This window comes from Camellia sinensis, chromosome 6, assembly GCF_055761805.1.
Source record: "Camellia sinensis isolate YWXY chromosome 6, ASM5576180v1, whole genome shotgun sequence".
Lineage (NCBI taxonomy): Eukaryota > Viridiplantae > Streptophyta > Magnoliopsida > Ericales > Theaceae > Camellia > Camellia sinensis.
In genome coordinates, this window is record NC_138966.1 from 143,030,860 (window position 1) to 143,050,605 (window position 19,746).

The following is a 19,746-nucleotide window of genomic DNA, read 5'->3' on the forward strand; positions in this document are numbered from 1 at the left end:
TTGAATGAAGTCCTACCCAATTTCATCTGCTTATCATCTCAAATTACTTTCAGGTGTACTATGAGACCATCAAAGCTTTTGTTGAAAAGGGATTTCAGGCATGCAATTTTGAAAGAGTGTATCATGTAGATCAAGATAATATACAAATGTTTGATTTGCCCAATGATTTAGGAAATCTTCTCTCGATGCTTGATGACATGACCAACAATGGACTTCAACTTATAGCTGAGATACTGACAGGTGGCTCAATTAAGTTTGGGAAAATCCGGTGGAAGATGAAAAAGATCATCAAAGAATGTCTTCCAGAAGTACTTGGAAACTTGAAAGGTAGCTACAAAATAAACATAGCGGAACAACTATGTCAACTTCTCAGGAACTCCCACAATTTCCGTAGAAATCGTTCTCCACTTTTGACTCCTGCATCCCAATCCTACCATGCTGCTGCTGCTACTAAGGTACTGGATGGACTTGAGGACATGCCTTTCCAGACTTTAAGCGCAATGCACAGGAAACTCAGAGGTATCCAGGGATATGTGCCCCAGTTGCGGACCTCAAAATCTGGATGGGGACGAAGCATTTTAATCGCTCAAGTGAGGAAAAGTTGTATGATGATGCTATCAGAACTTGGTGAAGAGAATAAATTACAGGAACCACTAGCCAAAGCAATGGCAGTTGGGGGCTTATGGACAAAGCTAATACAAGGATGTCCCTTCGTAACAGAGTTTCAGCAATTCTCACCAGAAGATGAAGCCTTGCAGAATGAGATAGCAAAGGCAATATGGCTTCTAAAAGAGAAGGTGAGATTTCCAGAGTTGAAGAATTTGCAATTGTTACTGGACCCAAAGGCTGAGTTATCAAATAGGAGTTTACGAACAGCGGTAAAGAACTTGTTGACAGAGTATCTTTTTGAATGCAGTGATATGGACACCATTCCAGACTATCTATTAGAAACACTTTGTATCATCAATAGAACCTCTAGGACTGCTCCTTACAGATTTTTTTCAAAGGAGGAAAAAGAAGAAGAGGTAGAACATGTATTGAATGTGAGTTCTCAGATAAAGCATATTTTGTGGGACTTGCTTCCTGAATATGAGTTTGACGAAGATTTTGCAGATGCATACATGGAATATTTAGAAGAAAGTGATGATGGTGATGATTATGATGATAATGACAGTGATGAGAAGCAAGAAGAGTTACTCCAGCAAAATAACTTGTTTCATCCTAGTGATCTATATGGCCAAACAGAAACTATTGGGGAGACAAATCCAACTAATTTCGGGTCGCCTGCCTCTACCATTAAAAGGAATGGCTCTTCCCTGGTTCTTACACCCAACAGAAGGTTAAACATTAATTCTCTTGAGAAAGTTGAGCCTGAGCCTCTTACAAGAATGGATTTGGTAGATTCTGATGCTTCTGCTTCTTGGTCTACATGTTTTGAATTTGGCAGCTTAGATAATATGGAAGAAAACCAGTTCCATGTAAGTGTGAGGAATTCAGAACTGCCGGATTACCATGTTGAGAGACAAGAACCTACAGTTGATCCAGAAAACCCCCCAGATTTTGTTTCTTCTAACTTTTTACGTGACCGAAATTTTATGCATGACGAGCTGAACATGAGTAGAAACCAATACCTCACTCTCCAAGAAGCCTGTGACAAGACAAGTATAGTGGCTTATCGTCTCGTTGGTTGTGTATTGGATAAGTTGGCACAAATAGAAGGTTTACATTTAGACACGGGTGATATATCATATCTCAGAGGCGATTATTCAATTCGAAAAGATTCTGGAGGTACTTGAAACACTCTTTAAATCACTTCATTTAGCTAGTGAAAGTATGAAAAGAAAGATTCTTGTGCATACTGTTATTATAGTTGTTTGTTATTCTTGTTCTTCCGCTTATGTAATTATTATCATTATATTGTTGCTTATTGAAGGGGGAAAAAAAGAGGTTATTGTAAGAAATTACTCTTATTTCTGCATTTGATTCCATGGCCATCTAATTCAGGTATAGCCATTGGCAGGCTGTCTCTCCTATGTTGTGAGTAGTTCTTGATGATGTGGAACGTGCGAGCACCTTTGGCGTGGATATTTTATTTAGAATATTATATTTTATATTTATGTCTTTATTATTTATTATTTTATTTTTAATTATATTTTATTAAGAGTTTTGTTAATATTTAGTGTCTTGTTTATTAGGGATTAAGTTTCTAAATAATATAGGATTTGATGTCCTATTTTGATTAGGGTTTTTCGTCTATATATATTAGAGTCTTTACATTTTTATCTTTAGCTTTGGAATTATATAGAATATTGAAGGTTGTGGCTGTTTGTGTTAGGGCTGTGGCCTTTCTCCTTTTCCCTCTCTTCTTCTCTCTTCTCTCTCCCTACAATGTGCTACGTCAGTGACGCTGAAGATACTTGAAGGACATTACAGAATGAGTAATCCCAAGACATTAACTAATGAGTTCCAAGTTATCTGTGATAGCAAAAATGGAACTAGTTGAGAAAACTCAAAAGATTGCTCAGTGCCGTGTATCATTGAAATGACAAGGTTTGGATTTTGTTATCTTAAGTTAATGTGTAATTTTCCCACGTTAAGAAGAAATAAAATAGGTTGGAACCCAGTAAACTGAAAAAGGAAAAGAAAGGAAACAAATGAAAATGAAAATCCAAGTCTGGTAAACTTTACCTTGAGCCTAAAGGCATTGCATTGAATGATGAAAAGACAAAGATCATAGCATCTCTACTGGCGGCGGTGTTGGGCTGTAAGGTGTCGACTTTACTGGTGACTTATTTGGATTTGCCGTTGGGAGCGTCGTTTAAAGCTTAAAGGGTATGGGAAGGGGTTGTGGAGCGGATTCAACGTCGTTTAGCAGGTATCTGTCGGTTGGGGGCCGACTTACTCTGATCAAGAGTGTGTTAAGTAGCATTCCGACATACTTTATGTCTTTGCATGTTATTCCAGTGTCTGTGGCGAGGCGGATTGAGAAGTTACAAAGGGATTTCCTGTGGGGTAGTGGGGGGGATGTTTTTAGGTATCATTTGGTGGATTGGGGGCGGATTTGTCAACCAAAGCTGGCAGGGGGTTTGGGGGTGTGAAGTTTGGTGACTTTTAATAGAGCACTGTTGGGGAAGTGGCTATGGCGTTTTGCTTGGGAGCCAGAGCGTTTATGGAGACCAGTGGTGGCTGTTAAGTATGGGGTGGGTCGGGAGGAATGGGGGTCAAGGATAGTAAAGGGTTCTCATAGTTGTGGGTTATGGAAAGGGATTTGGTTGGGGAGAAAGGAGTTTTGGGATAGGGTGGGTTTTCGAGTGGGGGATGGGCTGAGGGTGAGCTTCTGGAAGGATAGGTGGTGTGGGGTGGTTTTGTTGGCGGATCGATTTCCTCTGATTTTTAGCGTTGTGGTGGATCAGGAGGCTATGGTGGTATATTACTTGAGGGAAGGGAAGGGAGTGGTTTGGGATATTCAGTTATGGCGTCAGGTTCATGATTGGGAGGTTGATTAGTTATTGGAGTTATGGAGTTTTTTATATAGGTTGGGTGTGACTGGGGTGGGGAAGGATGTTTTGGGGTGGAATGTTGGGGCTAAGGGGTGTTTTTCAGGCTCGTCATTCTATTGGAGTATGGTGGGGAAGGTGAGACAGGATTTTCCTTGAAGGAGTGTTTGGGTGCCACGGGTTCCATCTAAGGTGGTTTTCTTTATGTGGACGGTGGCTTTGGGTCGGAATCTTATGCTTGATAACTTGATGCGACGTGGTCATATTCTTGTTAAACGATGTTGTATGTGTAGTGAAGATGCAGAGTCTGTGGATCACTTGTTCTTGCATTGTTCCATGGCGTTCCGTCTGTGGGGTTTTGTTTACTCTCTTTTTGGGATTGGTTGGGTTCAGCGGCGGCGGGTGGTGGATATGTTGTGGACCTGGCGTGGGGCTCGGTTTGGTCGTTGTTGATGGCGTGTGTGGTATTTGGTTCCTTTTTGTTTGATGTGATTACTGTGGTTGGAACGGAATAAACGTATGTTTCAGGAGATTCAGCGTACCGTTAGTTGGCTTGAGGGTTGCTTACTAGTTGTTTTGTATAGTTGGTTAGAATTGAAAATTGATCCGGACATGTATGGTTTTTTTAGAGTTTTTGGATGAGGTTATTGGTTAGAGTGTGATTCCCTTTGTTGGGGTTTTGTAATTCTTTGCATCATCTTGATGCTTTTTTAATAAAGGTTGCTTGCTTATTTATCAAAAAAAAAAAATTAGTGCTTCAACGAATTTGAATTTGAACTAATCCATTTCTGACATGTCCTCGAGTTCATTTACAATTCAGGTCATGGAGTCTTCCCTCATGTTAACTGTCCTCTCTGATCCACTGAAGAGAAGGATATTAGATTTATGTTTTCATCTATCTGCAAAGCTTAACATAATGTAAGAAAGTTGGGCTAGTCAATGCTGGGGTGGCAAGGTTGTGATGGCAGCTTATTTTAAATTAATCACAAGTTTGAGTGAACTTCTAATTTCTGAAGATGATAGTGATTTGTTTTTGACCTAGGAATGTCTGTCTGATTGACATGCATGATTCTTCTGCTTCTTTGCATGGTCCAATCTCAAGATGCTTCTCATATTATTAAATCAAATTAATCTTCTTTGCCCAATTAATCTTTTAGGTTTAACCAATGACTAATGAATTGGTTCTCATCACTTTCATTATGGTCTACCCGTGTGTTGCATTTCATTCTCTTTTTCTTGTTATTTGGAGATTTTAATGTTTTCCATTATCATTTTATAGTTGCAAATGAAGAGGTGCATGGTTCAGTTATTGTCCAAGTGCTTGAAGAGCTATTACCTTCATTTCCTGAAAGGTATTTTTGCTTCCAGTTAGCTGCATTTAATTGATATTTTATGTATTTATTTCTTTTTGCATTGCTGTTTTTACATTTTTCAAGGTTTAGCTTCAGATCTAATTTGCATATTGCAGTCTCCAACAAACTTGGCCTTTAATAAGTTGATAATAGGATCGATCACAATAGACTTTTATTTATTTATTATTATTTATAAATAAATAAAAACCTCTGAGAGTGCCAAAGGGGGGTGCAACCTTTGTACACCAGGAGTGAAGTCGGTCCAGAAAGTGCCAACAAAATTAAGCTCTTCTATAAAATGTACAGATGGGCATCGTGTAGATCCAACAAAATCCCATATTAGATACATTGGGGCACCTGCACCCACTAAGGACCGACCCTTCTCTTCTATCTATACGTGGGGTACATTCCCTACTGCCTTCTTCCCAAGAAATGAACAAGCATCGAAGGCCATTAAAAGCCATGGTACTGAGGCCCACCGCTCACCCAACTCATAGTGCGTGGTCGAATTCCTAGGGCAGGCCACACTATAGAATGGTCCGAATAGATGGCTAAAGTAGATGTATTGCCTCTCGTTGTTATGCCCCTGGTTTGGGAGGAAATGATGAGTCAGAAGGTGGAGCTGTAACCCACGAGTCATCCCGAGTAGCTGAAGGAATGAATACATATAGTAGCGAGCATGTAGGGTGTAACTGGCTATTGGGGTACAAAAGAGAATTTCAAATTAGAGTCCTTTGTGGACGGGGATGCCCTTGTACCGTTATCACAGCGTGAACTGGACCTTATTTTGCCTTATCTTCTGCAGCCATAGCCGGGTCCGCGCTCCCCTCATTAGAAGGTAGGGCTTTTGAATCCAAGCTTGAATCAGCTTGAAATTGATCCATCCTTTGATAATGGCTATACCTATCTCGAGCTTTCCCCGGGCGATTGGACACGGGTATCCGTCATCAGGGATTCCCATCTCAGAGGAGGGCATTCTATCTCGTAGTAGGGGGAACAATTCTTCTTGAATCTCCATTTGGAAGGTAATTTGGTTGATTTGCTTCACTGAGAAGGAAGGAAAGCCACTTTTGTTGAAGGAATCGGAGCTGCTATATAATAAGCATATGACTCTTTATCAGCAAGCTCAGCAACAAAGAAAAGGAACTGAAAAAATGAAAAAAATTAACCCCAAAAAAAAAAAAACCTATAAAGTAAACAAAAATTCCATCTACGTACAACCATCTTAGAATCCTCTCAAAATTACATCCCAAACACACCACATTAAGCATAAGGGGGCCACTTTCCAAGGCTTCCTCATCCTCTTGGATCAGCACCCTCTAGGCCAACTCTCGTAAAGTTGGAGAATTGAGCTCGGCATAACCCTACAGACTACAAGAAGAAAGAGCATAATCAATGTAACAAAAGATGATCTATTCACTATGCTTTTTGGCACATACAACACCAATTAGGAAGCATCCTACCCCTACCTATCCAAATTGTCAATGGTGATGATGTCAGGGTCAAATGTCCAAAAAAAGTACACTCTACTATGAATCCCTGTTTTCCAAATACTCTCCATGGGAAGAGCAATTCTACCTATATCTCACAACTGGGAAGGAAATGATTTATGGGAGAACCTTCCACCATACTTTCCCTCATTACATCATCTTTAATCCGAGGGACTTTCATCCATAAAACATCTACAAAATAGTCATCCATTGCCTCCAGTTCCCAATCTTGAACTTGCTTGAACAATAAGGGGCTCCCAAATAAAACATCTACAAAATAGTCATCCATTGCCTCCAGTTCCCAATCTTGAACTTGCTTGAACAATAAGGGGCTCCCAAATAAACCCAGAAGCAAGTGATCCTCATATTCAAAAGCATTCTTATTCTCTGATTTTTCAGTAAATGCATTTGATAATGGAATATCATTACGCCAGATGTTCTGCTAGAATCTTATCCTTTCATTGTCAACGAGAAAGCTCACATGGCCAAAGAAATCAGACCACCCTTTTCGAATCCCCTTTTGTAAGCTCACTCCATAGGAACTCCGGACTTCCTTGGAAGCCTCACCCTTATTTTGGAGCCAAGTTTGCATTCCACCACCTACTTCATAATTCTACTCTAAAGCATATCTCTATAACCATATTCCTAGGAAAGCTTGAATAAAGGTTCTAAAGGTTATTGATGCCCTACCTTGAATAAGGTCAAGTTTTTTCATGTTTCTTGAAGACAACTTTATGGAGTTGCATTCTAATTAGAGGTGATCTTGGATCTGTACAATCTGCCCAACCCGACTGAACCGACCCAACTTGATTGATTTTGTGCGGATGCGTGTCTTTTAACGGACGGATGCAGATGAAATATTTCAAAATTCGCAGATACGGTTCGGATGGCGGATCAATCATCCCTCACCCGCATGAACCCGATCCACTCATAGATGAAGGTCAAAAACAAAAAGAAAAAAAACTACTAACAAATAACAACATAAAGTAGAAATAATAAAACATATATATTTTTATGAAAATAGAAAACAATACCTTAAAAATATACATGTGTGGTGTCATTGCATATTATAGACAGATAATCCATATTTTTTCAAATTATTAGTTATTAGAGATTGCAAAAGTTATGAATTTTAATTCAAAAAAATGCTCAAAATTTTAAAGTCCAATCCGCTAAACCGATCACATCCATCCGCCAATTCGCACGGCCCTTTCAATCTACATCTGCCAAACCGGTGGACGGATGTGGATTGATTTTTTTTTCATTTCGCCTAATTTTGGACGGATGGCGGATGGGATGCCACTCAACCTAGCCCGATCCGTGATCACCCCTAATTCTTATACATATATATATATATGTACATACTACAATTAATGATGAGATCAAAATATAATTGAATATAAAATTATTAAGTTAAAATGTAATTTATCAAATTCATTGTTAAAAATTTAAGGTCAAAATATAAATATAGGTCTGGTTAGTTTTGACTTTAAAATGGATTTTGTAAAATTACTCGGACATAAATGCACCCCAATAAAATTAAAGTAAAAACTGGAAAAAATGATTTATTGTAAGAATTTAAGCATTCCATTTATATTAGTGTTTAGGGGTGTGCATGGATCCACCTAACCCGATCCACCTGCCCGACCCGAAGCATATATGTACGGTTTCAAATAGTCCTACGGTCGGCTATGGTTTGAAAACTCTGAAATTTTTGGTTCACGGTTCGGGAAACGATTATAGACTTGTTGTTTGGCTTTATCATTTTTTTTAGAGACTACATTCATGTTTCCAATTATATTGATCCTTTCAGTTATTTAATTAGTCTCATATATCAATGAGAGAGACAAATGGTCTCACAATTCACTAGAACCATCTTTACATGATTTTTCCTACCCACTCTCTGTCTCTTTCTACTATCTGTCTCCCACTCATTCTCTCTCCATCTTCTACCACTCATTCTCTCTGTACCTAGGAGATACATCTTCCCCACTCTCTCATCCCTCCAAAAACGTTGGTCTCTCTCACTCTTCTCATTCTCTTCTCTCATCCCCTCTTCGATCAAATAACAAACCTAGTGTTTTAAAAAGCGCGCTTAGGCACGCGCCTAAGCCCAAGGCGAGATGAAGCGCAGCTTTGTGCCTCAAGCATGGCGAGGCGAGGCGAGGCGAGGCGAGGCGACATAGGCGAGGCGCAGCTTAGGCGACGAAGCCCGCGCTTTATTATAAAGCCTAAGGCGTGCGCTTCATGCGCTTCAAATGTTTTTCACTCCAGCAGCCCCCATTTGTTTACTATGTGGATACCCACATGGGATAACATCTCATTTACATCATAAAATGATACAAACGTGGGTCAACAGAGCAAGAACACAGGTTCTCTTCTCCTCTCTCTCTTCTCCTCTTCTCTCTTCTCTGGTTCTCTTCTCTTCTGCTTCGACTATTCTTCTCTTCTCTCTTCTGGTTCTGTTATATACCCTGTTTTTTTTTTTTTTTTTTTTTTTCTTTCTTTCTTCTGGTTCGATTCTTCTCTTCTCCTCCGGTTCGATTCTTCTCCTCTTCTTCCTTTCGTTGTCTTCTTCTCGCTTCTGTCTCGCTCTCTCTCTGTCGCCTTCCCTCTCGCGATCGCGATCTCTCTCTCTCTCCTGTCTCATTTGCGATCGCGATCTCTCTCTCGTGTTCTCTCTCGCGCTGACGATCTATCTCTCTCTTTCTTCTGTCTCTCCCTTTATCTTCTATTCATATATATATATATATAATATTATATAATATCTATTATAAAATATATAATATACAATATACTTATAATATATAAAATATAATTGATATATATATATATATATATAATACCTATTATATAATATACAATATACTTCTAATATATAAAATATAATTGATTTATATATATAATATTATACAATACCTATTATATAATATACAATATATTTATAGATAATATGTAAAATAAAATACATTAATTATTTAAAAATAAACACATGTATATAAAATAAAATAAAAAATTTAATTAAAACACATTATTTTAAAAATATAATAAATAAATAAAATAATATATATATTAAAAAATTAATTATTTTTTTTCTTCTTATTAAAAAAATTAATAATATTAAATATTTGTTTATGTAGAAAATTGTGCTTTATTAATATTTTGCTTAACTTTTATAACTTGCGCCTCGCTTTGGTGAGGTGCGCGCCTCGCCTCGTGCCTCGGGGCTTAGGCTCCAGGTGATCTTGGCGCCTCAATGCGCCTAGGGTTTTTTAAAACACTGAACAAACCATTTATCTCTTTTGTTCGATCTTCCTCTCTAATGGTGGTGGACAGTCGCAGAGTTGTTATGGCAGTAGACTGATGTCGATCCAGCCATGGTGGCGGCGATGATGAGCAGCGGTGGTGGCGATGACTGGAGGAGGTGGTGTTAAGCAGCAGCGGTGGCGATGATTGGAAGAGAGAGAGAGAGAGAGAGAGAGAGAGAGAGAGAGAGAGATTTGAAATTTGAAATTTGGGAAAATTGGGAAATGAGACAGATGAGACTTTATAGAGTGAAATGAGCGTGGGTCTCTCTTCTTGGGGCTAGAGAGTGTTTTGAAATTTGAATTTGGGAAAGTGACGTGAGACCTAAGAGAGAAAAGAGGGAGGATGGGTGGGTGCAAAGTTTTAGGTTTATTTTATTTTTTGCGTGTGTGGCTCTTAGGCGGGAAGTTGAAGTAGAGTGAGTGAAGAGTCATCTCTGTTAATGTAAATTGTAAATTGTGTAAATTACCACACCACCAACTCCACCTACCATCTCCACTACCACCCACCACCTCCACTACCATCCACTACCACCACTCACCTACCTCACCTACTCCCAAATCCTCTCCTATATAATAGCTTGTAATATACAAAATATATACAACAATCTTGTAACACAACAATCTAATATATTTTACATATTTATCTTTCATGGTATCAGAGCTAGGTTAAGAAACTAGTATCTTCGCTTCACCGGCGGGCGGCAGTCTCGCCTTGGCCGCCCGCCGGACCTCTCATCTTCCAACTATTTCTGCATGCCGGATTTTCATCCATCAAAACCAACACCACCTCGCTGCCGTCATCCACTTCTCCCCCTCTGCTTTCTTCATCTTCTCCGGTGATGCTTCCGGAACAACTCCCACCACTGCTACTGCTACTACTGCTTCCACTACTACCAGTAAAATTCGTCCCAGACAAGTTACTGCCCGAGACACTACTGGGACTGTTCGAAGGCGAATCCAAATCACTGAAATGGTGGTGGATCGAACCCTCATTCGTTTTGCCTCTCGGATTTATTTCCAAATTCTCCATTGATCGGTCACTCCCATCGCGCTCATGTGCCGTTTCTTCCTTACATCCCTTGTTCTTCACTTGGGAAAGCCACTGCTCGCGACGAGCATCGAGCTTGCACTGCTTCAATTTAGCAGATCTGTTTGCCCTCTTTTTCTTGGCGAAATCCTTGGCCGCCATGGGAATCGAAGCGGTGGCCAGTGAACCTTGCCATGGGTATTGCTTGTTACGGCTCAGACCCCTTGCCAGTGGGCCGGTGTACAATGCGAGAACAACCGTGTCGCCGTCCTCCGCCTCCCCGGAGTTTCTCTCTCCGGCCAAGTCCCCTCCGGCACCGTCGGCAACATCACGCGCCTCCGTACTCTCAGCCTCTCTCTGTCTCTCTAAAAACATGAGCAGTAGAACAGTGCAGAGATAGGAAATGCAGTTCATTCCAGCCCTGCAACATCCATGCTGAACCCATAAAAAAAAAATACAAACACTCTTCTCTCTCTCTCGGCAGAGGGTTGGAGTACCAAACAGCTCACAAACATTTCTTCTGTTCAGGAGGGGGGCTCTGCCCCAACACCAACATCATACCTACACTCACAGCTTTTTCTCATATTCATTATTCCCCACTCTCTCTCTCGGCAGAGGGTTGGAGTACCAAACAGCTCACAAACACACCCAACTTTCTTTTAATATTTTATCACACAAGGGGGAAACACACCCAACTTTCTTTTAATATTTTATCACACAAGGGGGACAGCCCATGTGAACCATTCACACGGTTTCACACATTCACTTCCCTAAACAAAAACAAACCATATATATATATATATATTAAAATAATGCATCATAAACCCAAAACCATATGCACCCACATTCTTTCACACTTTTGTACCCACGCTCTTTCCCACTTTTCTTTTATTTAAATATATATATATAATCTATTTCCACTACTCCTACTTTTATTTTATTTTATTTTATTTTTTTTATTTTATTTTTTTTTTCTATCTTTCTTTTTCAATCTATTTTCCTTATTCTACAACTCGTGAGCATCACCCTATCTTCCACCAAAAAAAAAAAAAAAAAAAAAAATTTGCACAATACACTCATTTTATTCATCTCAGGGGATCCACCCCGATCACAATTACAAAAAAAAAAAAAACAAAAAAAAAAAAAAAACAAAACAAAACATAAACAAAAACAAAAACAAAACAAAAAAAAAAACAAAAATCAACAAACAACCCACACAAACACCCACCCACAGGCGGGATTTTTCTTCTCTACTCTGCCACCGGTCTCTTCTTCTTGCCTCCGTCCTAGGCGGCCCTTGACGGTGTTACCTCCGTGTTTCCCACACCACCAAGCACATTCACTCCTCCCTGCTCCTCCACTGCAGCATATGGCGGACCTCCAAATCGGAACATCACGGTGGCCTTCCGCTTCAGCTCCTTGTTTTCTGCCCTTAGCACGCTTATCTCTGCTCACGCATCCTTATACATGCGTTGGAGCAGAGCCAGTTGGGCGTTTAATTGCTGCACCTCATTTGTCCTACTCTGCAGCCGGTGCGACAAGTTTGTGACCGCCGTCATGGACTCCACACATGCCTTCAAAGTATACTGATTCGCCTCCACATCCGTTTGCACTGCCATTTTTTGCTCCACCGACTGCATCGGAAAGTTCAACGGAGCAAACCCAGTGGTGTTTGGTTGAAGTTCATGGGACACCGCACCAGTTTTCTCTCTTGTTGACTCGTTGAGATCTGGAAAGAGAGTGAGCAGACTCCGGGAAGACGAGGCCATTTTCTGGGCAACAGAGTATTACAGACTATCTCTCGCAACAGAGTGTTACAAACTCTCTCTCTCAGCACAACGAAGAGTTTTTCAGAGAAATTCGCAGGTTTTTTGTCTCAGCCTCTGCCTCAGCCTCAGGTTCAGTCTTGGTTATATCGCCGAGGCAGCCACGCGCATCGCGCGCCTCTTGACGCCGACAACCTGGCACGCCTTTTCATGGCACGCCTTTTGATGACTCGGGCACGCCTTTTGATGACACGCCTTTTGCGGATGCGGGCACACCTTTTGAGGGCACGACTTTTGAGGGCTCGATATCTACATCCCTGTATATCTTTTGGGCAGCCTATATACACACTCATACAGTGTCTTCTACACCAGTCAGCTTTATCAATCCCTTTGTTTCAACCTCAAATAGGTTTCTATCTTCACACCTATTTGAGTTTGAGGGGGGGTTATACACAGTATCATGTATAAGTCGCTCATGGCGCACTGTGCATCACCACAACCTCTTCTACAACGGTCCGACATGACCCCATAAACTGTCTTCTACAACGGTCCGACATGACCCCGTAAACTGTCTTCTACACCGGTCCGGCATGACCTCGTAAACTGTCCTGCTACAACGGTCCAACATGACCCCGTAAACTGTCTTCTACAACGGTCCGACATGACCCCGTAAACTGTCTTCTACATCAGTCTGACACGACCACACAGTGTCTGCTATAACGGTCCGACATGACCCCGTAAACTGTCTTCTACACCGGTCCGGCATGACCTCGTAAACTGTCCTGCTACAACGGTCCAACATGACCCCATAAACTGTCTTCTACAACGGTCCGACATGACCCCATAAACTGTCTTCTACATCGGTCTGACACGACCACACAGTGTCTGCTACAACGGTCCGACATGACCCCGTAAACTGTCTGCTACAACGGTCCGACATGACCCCATAAACTGTCTGCTACATCGGTCTGACACGGCCATACTGTGTCTCCTATCTTGTTTTATTTTTCAGTTTATTTTTCTGTTTTGTGACTCTCTCCAAACTCAAGTTGGCTAGTGCCTATCCTCCTTGAGTTTGAGGGGGGCTGTTAATATAAATTGTAAATTGTGTAAATTACCACACCACCAACTCCACCTACCATCTATGAAGCACGGACACGGACACGGACACGCATACGGACACGGACACGGACACGGGACACGGGAATTTCTAAAAAATGGGGACACGGACACGGCAGGGGACACGGCAAATTTTTAAATTTTTTTATAAATATTTTTATTTGAATACATATTAATTATTTTATTTATTTATTATATTTTTAAATAATGTGTTGTAATTAATTATTTTATTTTACATACATGTATTTATTTTTTTATTTATTAATATGTATAAGTATATATTATCTTATAATATGTATTATCCATTATCTAATGAGTATATTTATGTTATATAATAACTATTATATAATATATAATAAAATAATAATAGTTATTAGTTATATATATTATATATGAATATATAATAATAATAATAATAGTTATTAGTTATATATATTATATATAGTTATTATATATTAGTTATATATATTATATATAGTTATTATATAATAAAATAATAATAGGTATTAGTTATATATATTATATATGAATATATAATAATTATAATAGTTATAATATCAATACATGAAGCCAGACGGGAGAGAATCGAGAGAGAGGGAGACAGAAGCAAGGAGCCGATCGCGATCAGAAGCGAGAGAGAGGGAGACGATCGCGATCGCGATCGCGATCAGGATCAGAAGCGAGGGAGAGAGAGAAGGAGAGAGAGAAGGCGAGAGAGAGAGAGAAGGAGAGAGAGAAGGCGAGAGAGAGAGAGAGAGCTCTGCGAAGGCAAAGGCGAGACAGAGAGAGAGCTCTGCGAAGGCGAAGGGGCTGGATCGAAGGGGCTGGATCGTCGAAGTAGAATGGGGCTCTGGATCGTCGATCGAAGTCGAAGGGCTCTGGATCGTCGCCGACCAGGTTTGTTCTCGTTTTCCCCCTTTCAGTTACTCTTCTCGCCGTGTCCATGGCGTGTCCAGATTCGGACACGCGTGTCGCCTGCAAAAAAATAAATTAAATTAAGGGGACACGCCAGATGCCGTGTCCCGTACGTGTCCCCGACGTGTCCCCGTGTCCCCGGCGTGTCCCCGTATCCGACACTGCCACGGCTTCCATTTTGCCGTGTCTATGCTTCATAGCCTACCAGCTCCACTACCACCCACCACCTCCACTACCATCCACTACCACCACTCACCTACCTCACCTACTCCCAAATCCTCTCCTATATAATAGCTTGTAATATACAAAATATATACAACAATCTTGTAACACAACAATCTAATATATTTTACATATTTATCTTTCAATCTCTACCATCCATCCAGACAGAAATGAATTCTATTCGTCCAAATGTCTTGGTAAGACAAATGTGTCTAGAACAAATTCAAAAACTATTCTGCCTTATTATATAGATATACCAGGGATAACCTGTGCTTAAAGGCGCACTCAACAATTTTTTTGGTACCACTCTATAAAACTCAATTATAATAAATCAATTCAAAATGACAATAATTTCACTGCACTATAGAACTCAATTAAAATAAATCAATTCAGAATGACAACAATTTCACTGCTCTATAGAACTCAATTATAATAAATCAATTGAAAATGACAAACTTCACACATAAGAGGAATGGTGAATGAACATTTTGATACAAAAGAATAATCATTGTAGCTTATTAAAAACAAGAAAACTTATCATCCAGTTAAGAATGAAACACCAACTACTAACACACATAGAAAAGAGCAACACAACCACATCGTTTCTAATGCAGATTAGTCACCTGTAACAAAATCACTCCAACGCTTGAATTCGATTTTAAAAAATCAACTGAGAGAAATCATAACAAGAAAAATCATTCAAAATATTTATGAGAAACAAAAAAAAATCAATGACTATGAATTAAGAGAAATTGAACATGAAAAAATTTCTAACATAACTCTTCTTCATAAAAACACCAGTGTCTTCCCCAATTTATTTGTAATTATCAAACTAAATACTAGCAATTATCACATTCACACTTGAACAATTTTTTTGTGATCAAAGTACATGTGATTCCTCATAAAAGGTTAAAAAAAACTATTCAAAAAAAATGTAACACTTGAGAAAATCCAAACAGACTACTGCCGACAAAAGCTAAGAGGCAAAACAAACTATTGTATTAAAACTAAAAAGATAGGACACGTAGTCAAGGTTCCTCCCCTTCATAAGTGTACTGTAGATAATCGGTTTTTTTCCTTCAAAACAATTTGTCTTGAGTTGTAATGGAATATCTTAGAACAAAATAGGAAAAGCAATATAAAGTCATGCTCTTCCTTTCACAGTGTTAGAAAAAGGACAATGCTTCCAAATGCCTTCGAGAATTACCAAATGCATCCATCAATACAATAAGTGAATTAGCATTATTAAAGATTGGTTCAATTCCTTCTGACTTCCATGAGCTGAAGAACCTTTACAGTTTGTTCACATAAAGCCACATAAGAAATCATATAATTAAGCATGTTAAATAAATAGGTATTGAAGAGAGAGTTAAAATCTAAGGCTAAAAATTAATGTGTGCTAATTGGGTGTCGTCGTCGTTGTTGTTTGAAGAGAGTTAATTGAGAAATATTATTGACTACATCATGCATGATTTCATTAGACAATGATGAGATTGCTCAAATCTTTAAAATCTAAGCTCTTACATAATCATTAGTAGTACATTATCCCCTGTTTCTCACTTAATGCCATTAAAAGAAATAAGCTTAGAAATTATGAACGTTTTTAAACTAATAAAAAAAATCCATGAGATCCATGGCCATCAAATCCACCATCTTGTTGTGCCCTCGGGTCAATATTCACTTATACAGCTTTTCATTGGAAGAAAAATCCCCAAACATGCAAACCAAAAAAAAAAAAAAAATCCCGCATGCAAGAACAAATTTGACATTTTACTATATTTAAATTCTTTGTTTTTGATGAACATAACAAATCTAGTAGTCCATGGCAAAACTGATATTACACCTGTTACTACATTCTTAAGTATGTATCAGTGTCGAAATTAAGAAAAGACCACAATGTTGCATTTAATTATTCAAACATGAGGAGCTTTCGGCATAATTAGAAGCGTAATAATAGAAAGTTGACACAACACAACCTATAGGTAACATGAATTATGGATAACAATAGTAACTTGATGCAGTATTGGTTGTCAATGAGTGTGGACTCTCGGATTCTGTCAAGTTGCCAATGAGTGTCTCCCCCCCACAAACACGTTCTGTCAAGTTTCTATTTGTCTCTCTCCCCCCACCCCCCTCCCCCCGCAATGTTGCATTCAATTATTCTATCAAGGATCTATCTCGAGGGACGTGTCATGTACTTATAGATGTGGGGTGTGAAAAGGAATTTGGCTGGGGAGGGTGGAGTTTTGGAAGTGGGTAGGGTTCAAGGTGGGGGATGGGATGAGGGTGAGGTTCTGGAAGGATAGGTGGTGTGGTGGGGTTTTGCTGGGGACTCGGTTTCCTTTGATTTTTAATATTGCGATTGATCTGGAGGCTACGATGGCTTCTTATTTGGGAGGTGGAGGTGTGGTGGTTTAGGATATTTAGTTATGGCGGGAGGTGCAGGATTGGGAGGTTGCTGAGTTGGTGGAGTTGTGGGGTTTCTTATATAGTTTGGGGATTACTGGGGTGGGCTAAGATGTTATGGTGTGGAATGGGGTGGACAAGGGGGCGGTTCACAATTGCGTCATTATATTGGGGTTTGGTTGGGGATTGTGGAAGGATTTTTCCTTGGAAGAGTGTTTGAGTGCCGGGGGTTCTGTCAAAGGTTGCTTTCTTCATGTAGACGGCAGCTTTAGGATGGAATCTTATGTTGGATAATTTGATGCGGCGGGGGGCATGTTTTAGTGAATCAGTGTTGTATGTGTTGTGCTGATGCGGAGTCGGTGGACCATTTGTTTCTTCTTTGTTCGGTGGCTTCACGATTGTGGGGTTTTGTTTGGTTTGTTGGAATTACTTTGGGTTTGGTAGGGTGTTCGACTTGGGCGTCGGTGGGTGTGGTTGTTGGCGCCGTTTGGTTTGATGTGGCTTGTTTAGTTGGAGCGGAATAGGCGCACCTTTTTAGAGGTTCTCATGGTGTCTCTTGGTTAGAGAATCATCTTCTTGTAGTTATGTATAGTTGGTTGGAGGGGAAGGTTGACTCGTATTGATTTGTCTTTTTAGATTTTTTAGATGATTTGATTGGTTTGTGCTTATTTTTTGTTTTCACCTATTGGGAAGGCCGTCTTGTATTTGTTGCATCATCTTGATGCTTTCTTACTAATAGTTGTTTATTTATCCAAAAAAAAAAAAAAAAGCTAAGAAATCAAATCATCCACAAAATCTACAAAAGCCAAAACATCTTGATCAACCAAATCCGTAACCCAAGGGCCATTTTGGGAAGTAGCTTATTAGCTATCTTATTGACTTATTGGCTTATTAAGGGCACATCACCTCTCTACATTATGCACATTTTTTTGTAATAAGCCAAAATGTCAGCTTATAAACCACATAGAAACTTGACAAAACACAACCTACTGGTAACATCAAATAAATGTTTAATAATAGTACTAATATTATGAAACATCAAGTGTTTTATAGTCTTGAATCATACTAATATTTTAATTGTTAAATAAATAAATAAAAATAAAAAATACTTCAAAAACCATACCTAGTTGATAAGAATTTTATTCAAGAGCCATCTCGGGACTAAAAAAAAAAAAAAAAAGTATGATGTCAACACTTGGAAGGTTGTTGAACCTCTTTTTAATTTTTTTTTTTAAAAATGGTACTTTAGTGACAATAAAAAATTTAGCTTCTCACCAAAAAAGAAGGAAAAAAAATAAGCATTTCTGTGAGAAAAAGACATTACCGAAAAGAAGAATATATCAAAACAACATAGCGAATGACCTGTGCCTAAAGGCACTCCCCAATGAAAACGAAGCGTATTCCTAAATTATCAACATCTAATATGTCCTTAAACTCACCGTTAGCCTCGCACTCCATTTTTAATCCTCAAACAGTCCTCAGAGATGTAATTTTCCCAAGAAAATCAAATTAAGGATATTAATGCAAAAAAGTTCACTCTAAATATTCACCCAAAAAAAGTTTACTCTAAATGGTTAACAACAAAGTCCAAAACAAAGAATAAAAAAATAAATAGAAGAAAGAAAAAAAGAAAAGAAAAGAAAAGAAAAGCAAACAGACAAATGCAAATCTGAATAAAGAAGCTCTCATATGATCTAAACAACAATGCTAGGAATACAGATGTTTAAAAACAAACCCAAAATAGAATTGTGAACAAATACTAAATAATCAAATTAGAAAGCAAAGACACCTAAGGACCTCATCACAGCTTGAGTTGAAGATCAGTGTGTTTGGTTTCAGCTTTCTGAATTCAATTTTTTGAATATTGAGTTTTGAGTTTTTTGTTTTGTGTTTTTTTGTTTTTAGTGAATATTTTTAAAATTTTAAGTAATTTTTACTTTTTTAGATGCACTTTACTTAGATGTATTTAAATAGTAAAATATTTGTGAAAAAATATTTTCAAAAATTAATAAATACACAAAAATATGAAAATATATTAAATTTTTGTAATTTTTTGGTATTTATTGTATTTTTTTAAGATTTTTTTCACGAATATTATACTTTTTAAGTGTGTTTATGTTAGGTGTATCTATAAATTAAAAAAAAAATTGCTTAAAATATTAAAAAAATTCATTGTAAATATTAAAATACAAAAAATAAAATAGTATTTTCTGAAAACTGTTTTCTGAAAATTGGAACCAAACAAGCTGATTGTTTTTAGAGATCTATTAATTGGCATAATGGGAAAAGGAAAAACCAAAAAAAGAAAAGCTTATTATGTAATGAAAGAGGCACAAAAATAGTGAAAGCAAAAATTAGAAAACCTGGACAACAAAAATTGGACTTTGATGAGGCGGTGGCTAGGAGGAAGGGGCAAAGCTGAGGAGGGATTGAGAGATATCTAGAATCTGAGATGGGTGAGGTGTTAAAAAATAGACCATTGGATTAAATTAATCTAGACCATCCAAATTGCCACATAGGACAAATACATTTTCAAAATCAGTCTTGAAAATGGACCGTGGACGAAAGGGAGAAGCAATACTAGCTGTTGGATCCAATACTATCCTTCCTTGTTATATAGACTTTTCTCTAAACTAAATATTTG

At 38.6% G+C, this 19,746-nt stretch overlaps 1 protein-coding gene across 29 annotated transcripts in view; it reads left to right on the forward strand.

Annotated features, from left to right (window-relative positions):
• The window catches only part of LOC114292646 (uncharacterized), a 146,958-nt gene that overhangs the window by 22,782 nt on the left and 104,430 nt on the right, over positions 1-19,746 (forward strand). For 16 of the 29 annotated variants that reach the window (XR_014333208.1, XR_014333203.1, XR_014333204.1 and 13 more), the window contains 2 exons: positions 54-1,788; positions 4,777-4,849. Coding sequence is in view for 10 of the 29 variants with exons in the window: in XM_082874962.1 (XP_082731088.1) it covers positions 54-1,788; positions 4,777-4,849 (1,808 nt within the window). In the remaining 19 variants the exon portion in view is untranslated. Of the gene's footprint in view, positions 1-53; positions 1,789-4,317; positions 4,416-4,776; positions 4,850-19,746 lie in introns of all 29 variants that reach the window. The other 13 variants (XR_014333213.1, XR_014333214.1, XR_014333215.1 and 10 more) reach the window with 3 other exon arrangements.